This window comes from Lupinus angustifolius, chromosome LG19, assembly GCF_001865875.1.
Source record: "Lupinus angustifolius cultivar Tanjil chromosome LG19, LupAngTanjil_v1.0, whole genome shotgun sequence".
In the NCBI taxonomy this organism is placed as follows: domain Eukaryota; kingdom Viridiplantae; phylum Streptophyta; class Magnoliopsida; order Fabales; family Fabaceae; genus Lupinus; species Lupinus angustifolius.
In genome coordinates, this window is record NC_032027.1 from 1,008,233 (window position 1) to 1,029,903 (window position 21,671).

Here is a 21,671-nt window from a genome sequence, read left to right on the forward strand (position 1 = left end):
ATATATCATATTATAAATCTTTCTACCGACAAGAAAATAATATATATCATAAAGTGATATTTTATTTATTAATAATTGATTTATAAATAACTTGGCTACTAGAATTTGTAGGAAAATTTAATGTACTCTAAATAAAAAGTGAGGGTAACCATTCTCTATCAAGAAACTCAAAAGATATGCATCCAAGTAGTTATTCACATTATTATTATCATCATCATTATAGAATATGTGATAATCAAGATTTTTAAGGTAATTTAAACTATAAAATAGTAAAATTATCACATTTTCATTCCCTCATGATCCCAGAAAAAGAAGAATGTACTGTTGTGATACAATAATGGAATAATATTATTTTCCTAGTACTTCAATTTTGCATGAAGCTGCAAATATACATTAAATTATGAGGTGTGTTTGTTTTGTCCTTCAATGTCTATATTACTACCCAAAACTAGCTCAGGGTGAAGCATTAAAAGGATTTTCTGAGAATTCTTGAAAATGATACAAGTTCAAATGTCAAGATTCTCAATTTCATCCTTTATATTAAGACCAAAAGAATGCTTTTTTTTTCTGATTTTCTGATTTCATGCACAAGCTTAAGCAATCCTTTGAAGATTATAAGCCACCATATCCTCAAGAGCTAAACGAAATACACTCTGAGGAAGGCATTGGAGACTTTGAATAGCAAGATCAGCTTTCTCTTTTGCCAACTCTTGTGCCCTTTCAATGCCTCCACAGCCCTTGACCAATTCGATGGCCTCGGCAAGGGAACCGGTCTCACTGAATTCGGACTCAATGATATCCCTCAATTTCGGTTCTTTCTCCAATGCGAAGATTACTGGTGCAGTCAGATTACCTTTAGAAAGGTCGGTCGCGGCAGGCTTTCCTAGTTGCTCCGCTGATTGTGTGAAATCTAATATGTCATCCACAACTTGGAAGGATAGACCAAGGTTCTTTCCGTATTCGTACATTTTCTCAGAGATGATGTTGTCTGCGCCGCTAAAAATTGCTGCTCCTTTTGTACTGGCAGCCATCAAGGAGGCCGTCTTATAGTAACTCTTAATTAGATACTCGTCGAGTTTGACATCACAATCAAACAAGCTAGAAGCTTGCTTTATTTCACCACTCGCGAAGTCTTTAATAACCTGTTATCAAACCAAGGAGTTACGAAAAATTGTAGAGCAGCAGCAAAAACTTCAAAACAGAAAATGCAAATTAGACATATCTTTATGCCGACTAGCGAATTACTTGCTTCGAGTGCATCAATAACTAATCGATTGATGATTTTCAGTATACAAGTAAAAAGATGAAGATATCTTAAGCAGGTATGACAATGGAATTTACCTGGCTGATAAGTTTAATGACTTCAATATTTTCAAGGTTGGCTAGATACCATGATGATTGTGCAAACATGAAATCTCCGGCCAACACAGCCACTCTTGTGCCGAATAGTTGATGAACAGTTTCCTTCCCTATAAATACATAGCAATGACATTGAGTTCAAATAAAGAGAAACTGAAACCAACTAGCGAATTTAGAAAAGAAGAAAACCAGAAAATCGGAGTTTCGCACTAGGAAACTAACAAAAGCCTTTTTACAACCTAATAGTCAACAATCTCAACACTCCTCAAGAAGATTGTAGGTAGCTTTGTCCTAAAACCTACTTTGGACATGTAATGATGCATAAAAAGAACACTCATTAATTCTCAACTATGCTATCTTAAGGGTAGTCCAATGCCTACGCGTAACAACATTAACATATTAAGCAGGAACCAAAACAATATATTTGCAGTGTATCCAATGTGAATATTTGAAGATCCTGTGATTTTTTTTCGTCGTTCGATTGAATTCCCCTAAAAGGCACTAGAAACAATCAAACGGGGACACAAATGAGCAACCAAATGTATTGAAAAATCTGTTTCTTCCTCGTTCTCGATTCTATTTAAAATGGCACTAGCAACCAATCAAACAGGGAGCATAAACCGGGGAAACTTCAACAGTGGGCTTAGGTAAGAACTACACAAGTGGACCGAACACCACATCTTACTCAAAACCGTAAGATGTTAGGTTTATGGATCAATTCACTTATATGTCATTTCCTTTTTTTGTGGTTGAGGATACTCTAGCAGGGATTATTAATCAGATGATGCAAACAAAAATGACATGGATTGACTTTTTTATTCTTCATTAAGATGTATAGCTAGTGGTCCTCTCTAATACAGCAGAAAACTGAAGAAGCTGCAAAGAGTAACAAAGCTCTGGACCAGATCAAAGGCTTTCCAGAAACAAAATCCAAGCATGATATTATGCACCTTGCCGAACAAGCTATCTAATCCTAAATCTAAAGTGAGGACAGTAAAATTAACTGGGTATTTTGAAAGGACGACAGGCTTACCTCTTCGTAGGTCACTCTCGTCTAATACATCGTCATGTATCAAACTTGCTGTATGAATCATTTCAATGATCTCTGCTAAACGTCGATGCTTTGCAGTAAGTTCACTGGAGTAATGCATTTGAAAGAAAAAAGTGTTCAATATTTATTGTCATATCATATGCATAACATAGAGTTTTCAGGAAAGGAAAAGAGCCTCCGTGTGTGTGTGCATGCGAGAAGTGAGACTGAGAGTATTCTATACTTACGTCAAGCCAAGCAACTCTGCCGTAGCCCTTGACACTAAGAACACGAGAGCCGGTCTCATCCTCTTCCCACCAGCACTAAAGATCTGCTCAGCTGCAGACATTAAAACTGGATTTTCTGCACCTACAATCTGTCATAGCATCTTATTCAGATACATTAAAAGTCGGAAACTTAGCGTTTAGAAAGTACAAATCACATTAAAGGTGTATTTCTTTTATACAAACTTTAGAGCTATGATCCTATCTCCTATTCTTTTTACATCCACCACAATTTTCTTCCATTCATTGTCTAGAATAATACTCACCGCATTTTTCGATCTTGTCTTACCGATATACCACAACTTAAAATTTGAATCATCTATTTCCCTTGCCTTTACCTACCCACTTAGTTTCTTGTAGGCACATAAAATTGATCATCCTCCTACTCATTGTGTTTGCTATTTTCGTTGATTCGCTTGTAAGAGTGTCTATGTTTCATGTTCTAATTTGTATCTTAAATTGGTGGACTAGCCTCTTCACTTGCATTTGTTCACACAAATGTGGGAACTCTTGGTTATTTTTCACTACAATAAGCGACCCTTGCACAACTAACGTTGTACTCTAGTGATACAATGTGCTGCTTCTAGACAACGACCTAGCGTTAACAATATCACACAGTTGATCCATGTCATATGATTCAATAAAGTTTTATGTTGGTTGTCGACTGCCTAACACAACATTCACCCTTTATCCGAACTTAGGATCGGCTATGTATAGCATCAAGTACACATAGGAAGGTTTGTAAAATCAAATTACAATGACAATGAAAAGTTGATCCAATCTCATTTAAAAAGGGCTACACAGTGCACAAGGCTCCTAGTGAGTCTAGGGAGGATAGATATACATGTCCTTACCCCCGCAAGTGAATCTCAATAGTAAACAAAGAACAGCACAAGCGTGAATCCCGAAAGTATTACGTACCGATTGAAGGTTTTTATTGAGCATTTGCAGATCATCAGCAACCACATCAAACAACTGAGTGGAGGAAATAGGGGTTTCAGAATAATTCTTCAAATCCAATCCAGTAAGACCTTGAATTGCTTGTGTTCCACCTATGCAAAAACAACCCAAAATTCTTATTCCCTATTACTTCCACTGCAATAACAAATATCAATACTTATTCATCTAAAACTATTCACACAGTTATTTACATTCTCAAATCTCTATCCACACTTAAAAGTGATCTCAATTTTGCAAAAATAAAAATCTATAACAATGATTGGTTAATAATAAGGAATTTGAATAAGCAAATTGTAATATCAATATCATTTACATTAAACTATTAATACAAAGAAACTTTTACAACAAACTTCCATAGATAAAATCTTATACCATTCAAAGTTGACTCCACAATATTCATAATAGAAGAAACACGACACTGAGTACTCCTCTTCTTGCAGCAAATAGAATTACTAGCTCCATGGCCTCTCCCCAAAAACCCTTTAGAATTCACCTTTGCATAATTCCTCACTGTATAACGGTCAAACGAAGCATTAGAAAAACAACCACCATAAACCAAGTTTTTCCCAACAAAATCAATGCTTTTACTTGTCACAGACATCATCGTGACAAGTTAAACGATAAATGAGCAAGTTCTAATCCCAAATCACAAAACCCAGAAGGAAAATGAAGTGAATTTCTCTCTAAGAAGAGTTACAATGGCATGTTATAGTCATTGGAAGAAGAAGTAGAAAAGAACAAAGAGTGAAAACGAAAGGTGTGTGTTTCTGGGTCAAGTGTTTTGAATTGTTTGGAAGGAACAAAGAGAAAAATGAGTTAAGTGAGTGGATCGTAAGAGACCACATAAGACTAAAATGTTTGGTTTCTTATCAGTTTTGGAGACAATGAAATGTGTGACTCATGCTTCGGACAATATGTGGACTACAAAGGTGGTTCATCATTCACTGGCCCAAGATTTGTTTTTTAATTTGTTCGAGTTGGTGAAAATTTGACATGTGTATTGTTTTGTTTTAAAAAAAAAATTATTGAAAATAATTAAATATGACACAGACTATAATTTTAGTAGTTAGAGGAGATAATTTATTTCCTTATATTATGAAATATTTTATTCTCTTATTATAAATGTTTTTGGAATATTTTTTAAATTGGGATTTGGGAGATATGGGATGTATTTAAGAATTTTTTTTCAAAAGTTGTATGAATGAAGTGGAGTATTAGTTGAGTCACTTAAATCATAGGAAGTATAAAGAATTATAATAAAAATTAAGTGAAATCGAATTATGTAACATGAAGTTGTTGCAAGGATAAAGATTGTCTAGGAAAAAATAAGGGCTATAGAGAAGTATATGTGTAATAAGAACAACCAATTATTTATTAGTTTGTCCTTACTTGTCATGCTCAAATCTTTCATTTTATACTCATGATTTTATATGAATGAGGTTAAAAGTTTTAAATGCCATCATTGGAAACTAAGCAAGTGTGAGAAGTATGATAGGAAGCAAGTGGAACAGATAAAGTTCATGAACGACTCAATTTGACTCGTCAACTCAAATTAGTTTAATTCAACAAAAGTTTGTGAACTGTTTAGTTCAACTCATTATATCAATTGGTTTAGTTGGTCAACTAAGTAATGACAACTTATTTAATAAGTAAAGTTTAAATACTTTCTACATGTATATATACATATATAACAATGATTGGTTAATAATAAGGAATTTGAATAAGCAAATTGTAATATCAATATCATTTACATTAAACTATTAATACAAAGAAACTTTTACAACAAACTTCCATAGATAAAATCTTATACCATTCAAAGTTGACTCCACAATATTCATAATAGAAGAAACACGACACTGAGTACTCCTCTTCTTGCAGCAAATAGAATTACTAGCTCCATGGCCTCTCCCCAAAAACCCTTTAGAATTCACCTTTGCATAATTCCTCACTGTATAACGGTCAAACGAAGCATTAGAAAAACAACCACCATAAACCAAGTTTTTCCCAACAAAATCAATGCTTTTACTTGTCACAGACATCATCGTGACAAGTTAAACGATAAATGAGCAAGTTCTAATCCCAAATCACAAAACCCAGAAGGAAAATGAAGTGAATTTCTCTCTAAGAAGAGTTACAATGGCATGTTATAGTCATTGGAAGAAGAAGTAGAAAAGAACAAAGAGTGAAAACGAAAGGTGTGTGTTTCTGGGTCAAGTGTTTTGAATTGTTTGGAAGGAACAAAGAGAAAAATGAGTTAAGTGAGTGGATCGTAAGAGACCACATAAGACTAAAATGTTTGGTTTCTTATCAGTTTTGGAGACAATGAAATGTGTGACTCATGCTTCGGACAATATGTGGACTACAAAGGTGGTTCATCATTCACTGGCCCAAGATTTGTTTTTTAATTTGTTCGAGTTGGTGAAAATTTGACATGTGTATTGTTTTGTTTTAAAAAAAAAATTATTGAAAATAATTAAATATGACACAGACTATAATTTTAGTAGTTAGAGGAGATAATTTATTTCCTTATATTATGAAATATTTTATTCTCTTATTATAAATGTTTTTGGAATATTTTTTAAATTGGGATTTGGGAGATATGGGATGTATTTAAGAATTTTTTTTCAAAAGTTGTATGAATGAAGTGGAGTATTAGTTGAGTCACTTAAATCATAGGAAGTATAAAGAATTATAATAAAAATTAAGTGAAATCGAATTATGTAACATGAAGTTGTTGCAAGGATAAAGATTGTCTAGGAAAAAATAAGGGCTATAGAGAAGTATATGTGTAATAAGAACAACCAATTATTTATTAGTTTGTCCTTACTTGTCATGCTCAAATCTTTCATTTTATACTCATGATTTTATATGAATGAGGTTAAAAGTTTTAAATGCCATCATTGGAAACTAAGCAAGTGTGAGAAGTATGATAGGAAGCAAGTGGAACAGATAAAGTTCATGAACGACTCAATTTGACTCGTCAACTCAAATTAGTTTAATTCAACAAAAGTTTGTGAACTGTTTAGTTCAACTCATTATATCAATTGGTTTAGTTGGTCAACTAAGTAATGACAACTTATTTAATAAGTAAAGTTTAAATACTTTCTACATGTATATATACATATATACAAACATACATATATATATATATATATATATATATATACATATATATATATATACATAGGCACACATATATAGACAATTATTCACACATGTATGAATGAGTCAGCCCATAAACCTAACGAGTTAAACTATATTTGACACATGTTCGACTTTTTTTTTTGGGAGAATACAAAGTAATCTTATACACTTATACATATATTTAAAGATATTTTAATAATTATAAATTTATTTTTATTTCTCTTTATTTTTACTAAAATAGAAAGACCGGTGGGAAAAAAAACATGAGTGTTAAAAAATAATATAGAAAATGGGAGAACTATCTCATAAGAATTAGTTGTTATAGGTTATGTATAAGAATGATTGTATTTATACTCTCAATCTTCCTATATTATGATTTTAAAGATTGCTAGTTGTAATAATAATACTATTTGTATCCTCATCATCATCCAAGTATTTAAGAGGTGTTATTTCAATCATGTCTGTTTTGCTTTCAAGATGTATTAGTATTATGTTTTAGCAAGGTTGTGAATTGTTATCCACTCTCTCATTGTTATTGATTGGGTAATTGATATGCTTGTCATTAACTAAAATTCTAACATCGCTATAATATTTTATCTACGATGTTGCATCATTTTTTATATGATAACTTTGTGAGTTAAGTTTTGAAAATGAATAAAAAAAAATAGAAAGCTTGAGAATTAGAAATATATTGATCAAATGACTCCAAAGTTTCTCATTTATATCCCCTAAAAACTCAATTCGAAAGCATCCCATTAGAAATATAATGAATACTTAAGGATTATGATTATCTCATATATTAGTAAAGTTTGTTTGCTAAAGCGGGGCGAGCAAGACTCGGTCTAACCCGTAGATCCGTCTTAACCCGATGACTTAGGGATATGTTTGACCTATCCAAATAAATAAAAAAGACAAACCCGATTAAGAGGGATAGACCCGTCGTTAAAAAATGACGAATTCAAGTTTATGTCCGGGTCACCCGACATGTCCCTTATAGTTATATATCACGAATAGTTGAACAAATACCTATCAATACCTATTATGTTCATATGTTCTCAAATGGTTAAACCGTGCTCACTTCAAGTTTGATGATAAGGATTTTGATCAATTTGACATCATTGAGAAGATTGTTGATGATGAGTTCATTTCTTTTTTACTATTTAGTTAATTGAATTAAAAATATGCATTATGTAATTTTGACTAATTTTTTTTGCAGAGGTGATGAAAAGACTCCCGAGTCACAAAGAGTTAAAGATGAATATGCAATCATGAATCTTGATCGATGGAAAACTAGTTAATTTTTAGTTTTTGTGTACTTTGCGTGCACTCCAATTTAAGTTTCATTTTTCAATTAATAACTAGTTATTGTATCATTTTTGTGTGAACTTTTGAGTATTGACATGTTGTTGTTAGTTCAGTTCTCATGTGTTTTTTATCATTTGCAAGACCACTTCAACTTATGTTTACAGTTGACAGTTTAAATTATTATCAAATTTTCAATGTCTTCTATAATTTTCAATCATGTGATTAGTTTGAAGGATGCAATTTACAATTTGTAGTTTATATATTGATGTATGTGTGATGCAGATTTTAGTTGCGTTGATATACAAATTATGATAATTTTGACTGTGCATGATTAAAGATTTGAGGAAAAATCCACGTTTCTCATTTTGTCTTTTTCCAACCCGGACCCATCTCTATCTTAACACATCTTATTTTGAACACATCTCTCATGTGTCTCATACTAAGTAGGAACGAGTTTGAGTTCAAAAATTGATCCAGTTAATATTTAAGGATAAACAATAGACATGCTTAACCCTCTAACCTATACACAAAATTAACACACTATGCCACTATTATTGTTTTAGGTCTTTATGGTGTTATATAATAATAACATTTTATTTATCTAATTATCATTATATTGTAAAAAAATATTAATTTCTCATAATATATCACATTATCATATAATATTGTTTTATTTATTGAAATTTAGAGTATTATAATTAGATGATAAGAAAAATAAATTATGTATTAATGAAGATGAAGATAAGAGAAATATAAAAATTGTCAAAAAAAGATTCATTTTTCAACATAAATCTAATTTTTGGTTTTCACACATGAGTTTCTAACTTTCTATCAAGAATATAATATATTACAATAAAAATCTAATAGAAGAATAAAATTGATAAATATTTAAAAATAAAATAAAATACGAAATTAACATTTATTTTATTAATATCAAAATTGAACCCTAATATAAAGAGTATCCAAACCCTTGTCTTGTTCTTTCTCTTGTTCACTGAGTTTGCACCCTCTTCTCCTTTCTCTTCTCACTGCCGCAACTCTCTGTAACATTTGAGGTTTTCTTTAGTGTTATTTGTCAAAATGTTGCGTAGAAATATGCGTATGAGGAGAGAGTATTTATACAGAAAGAGTTTAGAAGGCAAGGAACGTTTGCTCTATGAGAAGAAGCGAAAGATAAGAGAAGCTCTTCAAGGTTCTTCCTTTTACTCTTTGTTCGTCTAGTTACTACATTTATGCAAATGGGTTTTCGTTTTTTCTTTATTTAGTCTCACTTTTTTGTTTAATTTTACTTGATTGATGATATGTTTTTGGTGGTGGTTTTTTAGAAGGGAAGCCTATACCCACTGAGCTTAGAAATGAGGAGGCTGCTCTTCGCCGAGAAATCGATCTCGAGGATGAAAATACAGCGGGTATGATGTTTCTTCCTATGTGTTTTTATTGGTGTTTAGTGAATGAATGAATGGACTTGAGTATGATTATTTTGTTCTAGAATATTAATGTGGTTTTATTGTAAAAGGGTATATTGATGTGATGGGTTTTGTTATTTTGTATGTTTGTTAATTGATAATGGCAAAGTTGGTTTTTATTTCACTTGTTAATGGCAACAGTAAGTTTGTGAACTGGAGGACGTCTACCCTTCCCAGATTCCACTAGGTGGGAGCCTCGTGCCTTTTGAATGGTAGGACAAGTTTCATCCGAAGAGTTGTATACCATGCAAACTTAATTAATATTAAGTTGTCCAAGTCCTTTGGGATGACATGTCAAACAATGAACAAATTGATAGAGGCAAATGGGAGTTATGTATTGAATAAAGTTTTGGTTTCAAAGAAAATGAATTCTGTTGAGTTCTATGTGGGGATGTCCCATTACTTGTAATTTTTGAAATTCTTCGACTAAAGTATTTACTTTGAACTTAGAATAACTTTGGAGTGCCTAGGGACCTTCCGCCTTTGAAAAACTTTTCACCAACTTATTTTATCTTGTTCAATAGTATATTTCAATATGAGGTTTGATGTGGTTTATGATTTTTTATTTTGTTCACGATTTACTCTACCCAATCCAGTCCCAAAAACACACATTGATGATGAGTATGCTTATGCTGCGGAAAAAGATCCTAAAATTATGCTAACCACATCTAGAGATCCAAGTGCTCCTCTTCAGCAGTTTGTAAAGGTTTGCTTGTTTTTATTGTCTCGGTGATTGTTTCGATTTTAGTCAAACTATAATTTGTTTTGTTTACTTGCTACTTTACTGGCAATCTGTTCCCATCGTGATCTACACTTTTTTGTGTAGGAGTTGAGTTTTGTCTTTCCCAATGCACAAAGAATGAATCGTGGTGGCCAGGTTGGTGCCTTTCTCATTTTACCATCCATATTGTCATCTTCTGTGTTTGTAACATGATGAGTAGATTATGTGGTAGTTTGTTTTATTATTTTTAGAAAAAAATTTGTTAATAATTAGAGAGGTAATTTTATAAGAGAAAAACTAAGGGAGGATATGTTATCTTGCTAAAGCAGCATAAAATGGATAGGCCGGCCGAACGTCCTAAGCATGAAATTAAGCTGTATAATTTTTCTTCTTACCAATAACAGAACTTCTCTTGAAGTGACCATGAGCAGAGCAACATAGAGATGCCATAAACACAATCCTATACCAAAGCATATGCACGGCCCCTTGATCCTTCTGGTCTGTTGCTCCATTGGTCCAAACACATTCTAATACCAAATAACTTCATAAAATGAACATCCTGGCAAGATTTTTTAGCCCTTGTTCATGCCAAAGCCTTTGATGCATATCATGTGGAAACAGTTGTGTGATAACACTTCTAGTGGTCACCAAAAACAGAAAGTATGATTGGGATATTTGAAGTTGTTCCTGCACTGCTTAACCAAATTGTACCCTGATGCAACAGCGTAACGAAAGTGTCTGTTGGCCCAACATGTGATTCGAGCGAGGATCTTGTCAATGATCAATTGATTGTCCATATTATTCCACTTGGTGGGGGATAATGGGCCCCCAAGATATCTCACTTGAAAGCTTCCTTCCTGAAAGCCTGAGATCTGTACTAGTCTTTTTCCATTTTCCTTCACCCACCTATAAAAGTTGAAGATTTATGCAAGTTGACTTCAGTGGATTACAGTTGTGCTAATATCTAAATGGTCTTTTCTTTTTTAAACTATTTATATTCATGTGGTTTTCCCTTTCATTTCAGGTCATCTCAGAGATTATAGAGTCTTGCCGTGCACATGATTATACAGATGTTGTCTTGGTTCATGAACATCGTGGTGTGCCCGATGGTTTAATTGTTAGCCATCTACCATTTGGTCCAACTGCATATTTTGGATTACTCAATGTCGTAAGTGTTTGTCTTACAGGGTTCATTATTGATTTTAGGAGAAAATATGCGAATTAGTTGTTTCTTGTAGGTTACAAGACATGAAATTAAAGACAGGAAAGCCATTGGAACCATGCCTGAGGCTTATCCCCACCTGATTCTTGATAATTTCTCAACTAAGGTATTCATAATTCAATGTGACCTTTATTATCCTCATACAATCTCGCTGTTAAAATACCCATGACTCTGGCCTGTAGTCTGTTACCTTCATCACTTAAGCACTAGTGTTTGTTATTAATAATAGTACCGCTGAGTGCTGTAATTATACACGGGTCCTTGTAATAAGAAATGGTATCATTGAGGTTTGAACTTAGGTCAATTCGTAGAAGAAAAGGGGTATCACTACTGGTATCAATGAAGATAAATTTTCTATTATGTTACATCTGTTTTCTGGGAAAATAGTTTGAAAATACACTAAGAATCTGTTTACATTGAATGGATCGGTAGTCCATGATCGTAATAGAGGATATAATTATGCTGCTTATGTGCGGACTTCTCATCATATGGAATTTGTTTTGGACTTTAAACAGTTGGGTGAAAGGGCTGCCAACATTCTGAAGCATCTTTTTCCGGTACCAAAACTAGACACAAAGCGTATTGTAACCTTTTCTAACCAGTCTGACTATATTTCGTTCAGGTTGGTTCAATGTTTCCTGCTTTGTGCATTTGGCCTTCTTTAATTATCTGTTTAAGTTCTATTATTTTTTGCTTGTTAGGGTCGTTTCCTTCTCATTTCAAATTTAATGTCATTTACATACAGGCATCACATTTATGAAAAACATGGGGGTCCAAAATCTATTGAACTGAAGGAAGTTGGTCCACGGTTTGAGTTGCGACTTTATCAGGTTTGCATTACAATTATGCTCACTACTACTGTTTTGATATTAGTATGTTATGAAGAAAGATGATCTTCCTGGAACAAAATGACTACATGCTCCAAAAATTAACAAAACTCTACAATTTTCTTTAGTCGAGGACACAATTGATTGTTGCAACTTGCATTTGAAGATTCCATTTTGCACGGATATATGATATGTTTCCACTCTTTTATTCCCATCAATGTCATTGTTGCTCATAAACTTAATTTTATTTTGATGCCATATTTACTTTTTGTATGAAGTGTCATATTTTTGTAACTTCCATCAATTTATCTAACCGTTTACCTGAATTTATCAGCCAATGAGTGATTATGAATGAAGCTGCTTGTCAGATTCTATTCTTATTCATTAAGTAATATCACTTTAAATTGTGATATAGCAAAGTTTCGTAGTTTAAAAAGCTGATCAGATTGTCTTGAATAAGTGTATTTCGTGCATATTAACTCACTAGACTAAATAAAAACGAGTTTCCTTACTAGTTGATACCTGAATTTTATCTGTTTTATTATTGCTGCATTCCTCGGTTTGCCATATCTTCTAAACTCTGATATCGATGGTTATTCAATACCGAATCTGTTCCTTGTACCTTAACTCTGGCCGTTAAACATCTACAATTAGTTAGTTACTCAATTTTTTCTTATACTTTCAGATAAAGTTGGGAACAGTTGATCAAGCTGAAGCACAAATAGAATGGGTCATTAGACCTTACATGAACACGTCCAAAAAGCGGAAGTTTCTGAGTGATTGATGCAGTTGTAACAATAATGATAGTGCTAAAGTAGTGTTTATGCATTTATCCATATAATTTACACTTTGAGCACACATTTCTCATTATGATAGTACTTTATGGATGTGTTTAGTTGCTTTGGTGAAGAGACAGTAAGAATTTCATAATGAAAATTACTTTTGACTGGTAACAAAAACATGTGAAAGTGAAAAATTCATGTACCTGTATACTTTTGGTTGAAAAATATTATTTTTGATTGGTTTTATTGTTTGAGCAGAAGCAGCTGGGTAACTGGAAAAAACTATGTAACCCAGGGCTGGAAATGAGCCGATTCGACTCAAATCAGAGCTTAGCCCAGTTCAGCTTGATAAGTATTGGTTCGGCTCAAAACTTGACATGAGTTTTACTGAGTTGGTTCGGTTCATTGCCAACTCTATTGTAACCTTATATCTATATGGTCTATTTGAAGGTTATTTGATTGAGCATGCCAACAATTGCATGATATGACCTTCCACAAGGAATTGATTTGAATAGGAAACAACCAATGTTAGGTATTGTGTGGTTTGTTTATTCTTATGTTTAGTTGAATACTTTCACTCATGCTAGAGTGCAAAAATATACCAGTTTTATTCATTGAAATAATGGCACATTCATATGCCTACATCCACATGTTGATAATAACAACCTTATTAAATACAAGTACATATACCATAGAACATTACATGAATACAAGAAATGCACTCCCAAATGTTGATGTACTTTAGTGTATACTCCACATCTATGCATAAGTGCAGTTACCATAACCTGCAATTTAAAATAAAAAAGGCAATTTTAGCACAAATAAAGTTTCATTCAAACCAGAAACTTAGAACATTGAAGTAACACAAGCAATAATAACATGACTTACTTGGATCAGTGATCACAATAAGGCCAGAGTTATTGAAATCACAATTCCATTTGTTTCTTCCCTTAGCATGATAATAGAGGTTCATGGCTATGGAGGCTTTGTTGATGATATTATCAGGGGTAGAACAAGGGTTACCACTCTGGATAATCTTGCAATCAACTTGAGAACATATATAGTTGATGTTGGATGAAAGTGCAGCTTGGTCTGATGAAGGCTTAGCCACACACCAAGTTTTCTGTGATTTCATTACATAAGTATATTTCAATTCAGAAAAAGACATATACACCGATAATGTATGAGTTTTATACATTGTCATTGCATCATCCATCGTTGATATTTAATCATCGTTGACTTTTCAAAAAAAGTAATCAAAAAAATGAACGATGGATGATATAGTATATATGTATAAATCTTTATACTAACAGTGTATAAATTTTACATTCATTTCGATTTTTTCAGGGGGAAATATCTAATTTCTTTTTGATGAATATGAGGAACTTGGTTATATTTACCTGTCCATTAACCATGATCAGATTCCATCCTGCATATTATGTCAAAAGGGTGGGGCCAAAAATGAAATGTAAGTGTTATTACTAAATATTGCAGCAATGTGTTATTCTAGTAGCCTATTGTTGAGATCAATTATCAAAGAACTAATAAACAGTATTCAGCTAATGCTACTCAATGATACAACAAAATTTGATATATAAACTAGGAATTCCAATTTTGGCAATTGAATCTTTATGAAAACCCATTATAAATAAACACATTTTTTTAGCAACAAAGGAATGTAACTGGAAGCTAGAATATATATATTTATATTGGTTATGCAAAGTTGAAAATAAAATGGTTAACTAACATCATATGCATGAAACTTATGACAAACCAATCTAGCACAGATTCTTATAATAATTAAACCAAACTTTTCACTATACACATTGAAGTTTGAATAGCATAAATGACACACACACATGTATATATATATATACCTGATGTGAGAGAAAAAAAGAGAAGGAAAAAGAGAGCAGGTACTTTAGCCATGGATGATATCTCAAGAGAAGAAATGGTAGCTTGTGAGATAAATGAGAGATATAAGGACAATGGTGAAGAGAGAGATACAAAGATAGATAAAGGAATGTATTGAGTAATAGACTTAGAGTGTTACTATATATTATATATTGACTTCACCTTCTACAAAAAAGAAAAGAAAAGAAAAGAGAGGTTGTGTATTTGTATTTAGACAAAGACAATAAAACCTTAGTCCCACCTGAGAGAGTGATTAGTGTTATGAGAACCAGACCGGATGGTTCGACTAATTTGACCATTGACCGAACTTTAGAACGGCCCTGTATTGCAGTCTTAATTGAATGAGAGTTGAACCGCTTTGAACCGAGAAAATTCCGTCCGACCGTGTTAAACCCGCTTAAACCGAATTAACTCGGGAAGGTAACTAGATGATTCACTTAAAAAAAAGTGGAACACTGCTACCATCCAAAAAAAATAATTTTATTATTTAACATAATTATTAATTATATAAAATTTTACATTTATATATAACTATATGTTTATAGATAAAAATACTAATTATGTATGGAATCATCCAGTCAGACCAAACCTAATATGCGACCTCTGCCGGTTTGACGTTCGGCCCGGGTTTCACAATATTGGATTATATAGATTGAACAATGTTATAATATTTTATCATAAATTAATTTATGATAAATCATATTTATTATTCTGGTTTGTTGCTTTCCCATCATAAACTAATATCCTAAATCCGAATATGATGTATTTTGGTTTGTTGCTTTCCCATCATAAACTAATATTTTCGTATTATTTGTTGGAATTTGATCGGTAAAAATATTCAGATATAAGTTTTTTTGATACATGTAATCTTTCTTTCTAATAAAGAAATAAAAATATATTCCATTTGTTCCAATCCAGTGAAGAATTTTTTTTTAGAGATTGAGAACTAAACTATGACCCACCTACTACTTATTTACTACCATTTAGGGAGAGTTCCACTTGCAACCTGTGGGTCTTATTTTATAATCTATATTTATTCTTTTATTTTCTGCTTAAATATATTAGTTTATTATCTCTATAAAAGTATTTTTTTAGTTAGATTGCTTATTTTGATTTTAGTCATTAGTTTGTGTTGTTTTTTTGATGACTTTAGATTTGTCTATAAACCTTGTAATGAATTGAATCAATTTGGTATTCGTTCGAAACTGATTCATTATTTACATTGATAAACTTGGTTTATGAACCAAATAAGTCGAATGTGAACTAGAAATTGAGCTCGTTACGTAAACCAGACAAACTTAAACTAGATAAAATTCGACTAGTTAGGTTCAAGCTAGCTAAATAAATATCTTTTTGGTTTCTTTTTAATATTGAATTTAATGCTGATTTAAAAATATATATTATATATATTATATTTATATATATTATATTTAAATATATATAAACAATTTTTTTATGTTTGTTGTTATACAATGACTCCATAGTATTTTTTATCAATATTGCTATTATATTTATATGTATAATTATGTGTTATGTTTTTTTAAAGTGAATTAATTATTTAAGTTATTCTGAATCAATTCGAGTTGAGTTGGACAATTCATGAATTTTAATCAAGTTGAACTCAAACTAAAAATATAACTTGTATCGAATTTAAGCCAAATTTTGAACTGAACAAAATCCTTATCGAACTGAAACGAGTTGAGTTCTAATCCTACTCATTTTTAGTCCTAAATATCCCTATGATGTATTTGCATACTAGACTTGACCAATAATACATCAACACTTAATAAACTTAAGCTAACATGAACTTAAATAAAGATAAAAATAATTTTTTAGAGTGACTAAATTCAAAATATGACTAAAAATATATTTGAGCTTTTTTAATTTCAACTATTGTCCTGATCCTTTGTTTGGCAAGTGATGAATTGACACTGATGTTTGTTTGTGAATATGAGAAAAATGAGAGTGTGATAGAAGTGGGTCGATACATATGTTATTATCCCTTATTTTGGAGGGAAGGGATGATAGAAAAGAGAGGAAGTATATATGTTAAGAAAATTCTCTCATTTATATTATTTTTATCATCACATATATAGTTGTTTTGCTCTTTTTACACAAACTAATCTTCTATGTTGGTTCATAAAAAAGGATTTAGTCCTTTAAGTATAAGGTTTGATGTTGAACCCTTAGATATTATATATATATATATATGCTAAAATAAATAAAATTGTGTATATTCAAATATTTTAACCAAAAACTCATATTTTAATTTTATCTCACAACTTCATTTAGTCTATTTATATTTATTTTTAAAAGACATTTATTATATTTTCTCTCTTCGTCCACTCCTTAATCACTCTTGTATATGCTCCATATTTACATTTATAATTTGATCAATCCTAATTTTAACGAGGAGTGTCCATAAACAAACTACAAGTACCAACCATAGTAAATATGTAGGTGAAAACTAAAATGTGAATCTTGGTATTAAATTTAGGAAAAAAGTTTAGATTTAATCTTGAGAGAACATTAGTCTAATTTATCTACAAAATTTCTAGATAACCTTTAATTTCGGAATTGAGTTGAATAAGCTAAAAATGAGAAACATATCATTTAAGAAGACAAATATATAAAACACTTATTCTTTATTTTTATATTCTCATACTCCACATTATAGCACAAATAGCAGAATTAAACACTGAAAATGATAAACTTGTTTCAATTATTATGGTGCACCCTCTTGGAATCAACATAGGATTTTCCATCAAGTTTACGACCAAAGAAGCCTTTCAAGTGATCCTTAACTCCTGTTGTTTTGTACTGTGCTTGTGTATTTTGATTGACCAAGGTTGATGCAGGACCTAACACACCATCATATTTTGGAAATAGAAATGTAGCAAATGACATTCTTTCTTTTGAAGAGTTCACCATTGCTCTATGTTCAATACTTTTGTATATCCCATTTGTTACAATCTGCCATGCATCAAAATTATACAACACATCAAATTATTAACTTGTATAGATCAAATTAATACAAGTAATAACAACAAGACATTGATATATTAATATAAGGCTCTATCTAGTGAATCTCCAAATAAATTAAAAAGTTAAATGTTTGATTCCTGAATGTATAACCACTCAACTTTATTAAGAACTTATAGCCACTATACTAACCAAATTAATGTTGCATATATATATATATATATAGTCATTCACGTGAGAATAATGCACTATTGTGATAAATGAAAAAATAACTAATATGTATCATTGGATCGTATTTTAACAGTCGGGATTAAAAAATTCAAAAGTTCGATCGCTGAGAATATTATTTATTGGAAGGAGCAACCACATACTCTAAAAGGGATTAGTTTCTCATTCATAAAATGAGAGATACTTAGGTAATAATAAAGAAAAATAACAAGTAATTATGTCTTAGTCATTAACTGATGGGAATAAAATATCTTCTGTTATAAGGTCATAAATTATCTCCTTACAATCATTAAAACCATGACATGTGTCATATTTAATTATTTTTTACAAAAATATTTCTAAAACAAAACAAAATAGTAAATATATCATACTTTTACTAGCTGGAGGAGATAAATTATCTCCTGGTCGAGAAAATACTTTATTCTCTTAATTTTTATCCTGTCTTATTATCCCATCTAACTTTAAATGCATCATCACTCAACTTTATTAAGAACTTATAACCACTATACTAACAAAATTAATGTTGCATATATATGCAGGAGGAAGTGACTCACATCAAAATAATTAATATGTATTATTGGAACTTATTTGAACAGTCAAAATTAAAAAAAAAAACTTGTACATGACTATCATGTGACTAATAATTAACTTTTAATCATAACCTTCCATGATTGGTTGTAAAACCCCGATTTATTGTTCTCATAGTTTTTATATAAGAGAATTATTCTAACTTGAGTAATCTCTGATATAAACATATATATGGTTAGAATAGATATATTATTACCTCAAGCATCTCCCCAATGTTGACAATGAAAGCATTGGGCAAAGGTTTAATGGGAAGCCACTTGCCATGTTTCCTTATTTGGAGTCCTTCTACTTCATTGAGTTGTAGGAGAATGGTTACTCCTGCTCCATCTGAATGAGGGGTTAAGCCAATAACCTTTTCTGGCTCAGGACATGCTGGGTAATAATTCACCCTCATCATTTGCATACCATCTTCAAATACTTCTAATATTTCCTTACTTTCTAGAACTTTTGCCATATGTGCAATAATGGTCATTGCAACATTTTTCAATTCTTCTAAATAAAGTTCTAGAGTGTCTCTGGAGGGAAAAAAAACAAGATTCAATATAGAATATTGCAAAAACCCATATCAACACTCACACCCAAGGTAAATTATAATGATGTGATCGTGCCGAGCCACAACACAAACGTATCAGGTCGCAACGCAACCACATCGATTTCAAAAATATTTTTTTACTCACAAAATAATTCACATCACAATGACCAAATCCAAGTAACCGTAATAATCACAAATGCAATTTACAACACTGGATAATTATAATCCTTGACCTTATGGACCATGTGAACAAATATAGCCACCACTAGTTATGGTGTGATTTAGATGATTCCCAAAACTTCAACATTAAACAAATATTTCCTTAAACTAATAAAGAGAGAAAGAGATAACCTTAAAGGAAGTGGAAAGTTTGGGAATAAGTGAGGTTTCCTCATATGAATTGGACGTGTGAACAAAATCAAAACATCTGACCAATCAAGTTTTTGGTTTTCAGAAACAACAAAAGTTTGTCCAAACCCCTCAAAATCTTCACAACTCTGCCAAAACTTCTTCTTCTCTGACAGAGGAAGATTGAACAATTCTGTAATCTCTAACCTAACCTTATCCAATAAGGTTGACTCAACTCCATGGTTTACCAGCTACAAAAATAACATGTGTCAAAATTCTAACAAACATGTTCCAAATCCTATGAAACAAAAACAACAATAATAATATATATTTAAATTTTTAATTGATATAACATATTTTAAATTGACGTGAGACAGAAATTTGGGATAACAAATCTCTATTTGTATTAACAATATATACATTTATTTCTATCTAAGAAGTGATAAGGATGATTAATTTGAAAATGTTTAAAGAATGAAGTGAAAGAAGTTATGAGTTCCAATCTCACCTACAACAAATACTACCATACTATAACATTTACCGATAAAAATACATTTATTTCTATCTTGCACTTATTTTCTTTAAGCTATTTGTACACTTATTTTTCTAAAACACTTGGTTGAAAAACATTAGATAGTGGATTAGCATCCATGTTTTTGGTATCCATATAGAGAAAAAACCTGAAAGAACCCCCATTCTTTGCATGCAAAGTGAAGCTTGTCTAATTCAGCATCTCCTTGTTCTTGAGAAAGCAAGTTGTTCATATCAATGAATGGAATTTCAGGAAATTCATCATGAACTTGAGAAATGATCAAGTCTTGTTGAGGTCTATGATATCTTGGTGGAACATGTATCAAATTTTCCTTACTCAATTCTTGAACTGATGGCACAAGAAGAGAACCCCCACTTTGCATTTTATGTTATGTTTTTCTTAGCTTAGAAAAGTGTATAATACTCTTATATATATTAACATAAAATGAAAGTCAAAGATGAATAGTTTCAAACCAAACCAAGTTAATTGGCACCTCTATTTATATTTTATGCTATAAAAATGATACGATATCGAATCTTGTTAGTCACAAATGGAGATAATGATAAATTCTAACAACTCATGCTTCTTGTTTTATGCTCAATAATTTGGTGTATCCCATTAGTTATAATATGTCACGTTGACATATCCTATTACAGCTGCGTGTGGAAACAAATAAGTATGAAAGAATTTGAAAAAAAATATATAAATAATTTACAAATAAAATAAAATGCTCAGGGATAAAAAAAAGGAAAATGACAAATAACTACTCCCTATTATAAAAAATTTACGGTAAAGGTTAACTTAACTTTCTTAGTTTTTTTCTATTGTTTAGTATGGAAAATATTTTTGGATGGTGTGCTAACAAAAGTTAATCTAGTTCCACGAAGTGTTTTAGGAGATCAAATGACATCTCAATGTATGATTTGCGCATAATGGATGATTCAATAAATCATTGGCTTTTCTCGTGTTCTAAGTTTTATTGTGTTTGGCAAAATCTTTACTCAAGGTTTGGATTTAACTCAATTATTTCCAATGATGTTGAGAGTCACTTATCTTTGCATGCTAATATGTTATGGATGGAGAACAAGCACAATAATAATAGATGTCTCTTTGGTTCGTTGTTATTTGGACAATTTGATTTTTTAGGAACAAAATCATTTTCGAGAACTTTCGGTTTCATCTTGATGAAGTAATATATTTAATTTTCTTGCATTTCTGAAACGGAGTTGGGACGACGTGCTCATTTCCCTACCATGGAGGAGAGCTGCTCGACGGATGATGCCCGATCTTTAGGCAGATGCAGGAGCGGGGAGTCGGTCGTAGGGTTCGTCCAATGACTCGGAAGAGGAGATGGAGGCTGAAGATGAGGAGCTGGAAGCCGAAGAGGATGACTGTGTGAAGTTAATCTATATAGAGGACTCCATTGAGGTGGTAGACCTCTCCTCCA

The 21,671-nt window shown here is 31.6% G+C and overlaps 4 protein-coding genes across 7 annotated transcripts; 1 reads left to right on the forward strand and 3 right to left on the reverse strand.

Annotated features, from left to right (window-relative positions):
* Positions 313-5,878, reverse strand: LOC109334617 (probable solanesyl-diphosphate synthase 3, chloroplastic). 4 transcript variants are annotated; one of them, XM_019570492.1, is made up of 7 exons: positions 5,720-5,878; positions 5,444-5,684; positions 3,595-3,725; positions 2,638-2,765; positions 2,393-2,496; positions 1,342-1,469; positions 313-1,142 (listed from the first exon to the last, which is right to left on the reverse strand). In XM_019570492.1, exons 2-7 carry the CDS (start codon positions 5,673-5,675, stop codon positions 594-596), a joined length of 1,272 nt encoding a protein of 423 aa, XP_019426037.1. In that variant the 5' UTR covers positions 5,676-5,684; positions 5,720-5,878; the 3' UTR covers positions 313-593. The 4 variants fall into 4 exon arrangements, with proteins under 4 accessions (XP_019426037.1, XP_019426034.1, XP_019426036.1 ...); XM_019570489.1 differs by lacking the exons at positions 5,444-5,684; positions 5,720-5,878 and adding exons at positions 4,006-4,246; positions 4,282-4,513; XM_019570491.1 differs by having other exon boundaries at positions 5,444-5,878.
* On the forward strand, positions 9,050-13,346 carry LOC109333561 (U3 small nucleolar ribonucleoprotein protein IMP4). Its single transcript, XM_019569049.1, has 9 exons — positions 9,050-9,274; positions 9,408-9,491; positions 10,145-10,254; positions 10,375-10,425; positions 11,294-11,437; positions 11,508-11,597; positions 12,007-12,113; positions 12,237-12,321; positions 13,004-13,346. Exons 1-9 carry the CDS (start codon positions 9,163-9,165, stop codon positions 13,100-13,102), a joined length of 882 nt encoding a protein of 293 aa, XP_019424594.1. The 5' UTR covers positions 9,050-9,162; the 3' UTR covers positions 13,103-13,346.
* On the reverse strand, positions 13,690-15,115 carry LOC109334110 (major pollen allergen Ole e 10-like). Its single transcript, XM_019569682.1, has 4 exons — positions 14,978-15,115; positions 14,501-14,529; positions 13,989-14,223; positions 13,690-13,885 (listed from the first exon to the last, which is right to left on the reverse strand). Exons 1-4 carry the CDS (start codon positions 15,027-15,029, stop codon positions 13,860-13,862), a joined length of 342 nt encoding a protein of 113 aa, XP_019425227.1. The 5' UTR covers positions 15,030-15,115; the 3' UTR covers positions 13,690-13,859.
* LOC109333816 (protein SRG1-like) lies at positions 17,715-20,691 on the reverse strand. The gene is made up of 4 exons (XM_019569392.1): positions 20,373-20,691; positions 19,696-19,943; positions 19,009-19,327; positions 17,715-17,987 (listed from the first exon to the last, which is right to left on the reverse strand). Exons 1-4 carry the CDS (start codon positions 20,604-20,606, stop codon positions 17,733-17,735), a joined length of 1,056 nt encoding a protein of 351 aa, XP_019424937.1. The 5' UTR covers positions 20,607-20,691; the 3' UTR covers positions 17,715-17,732.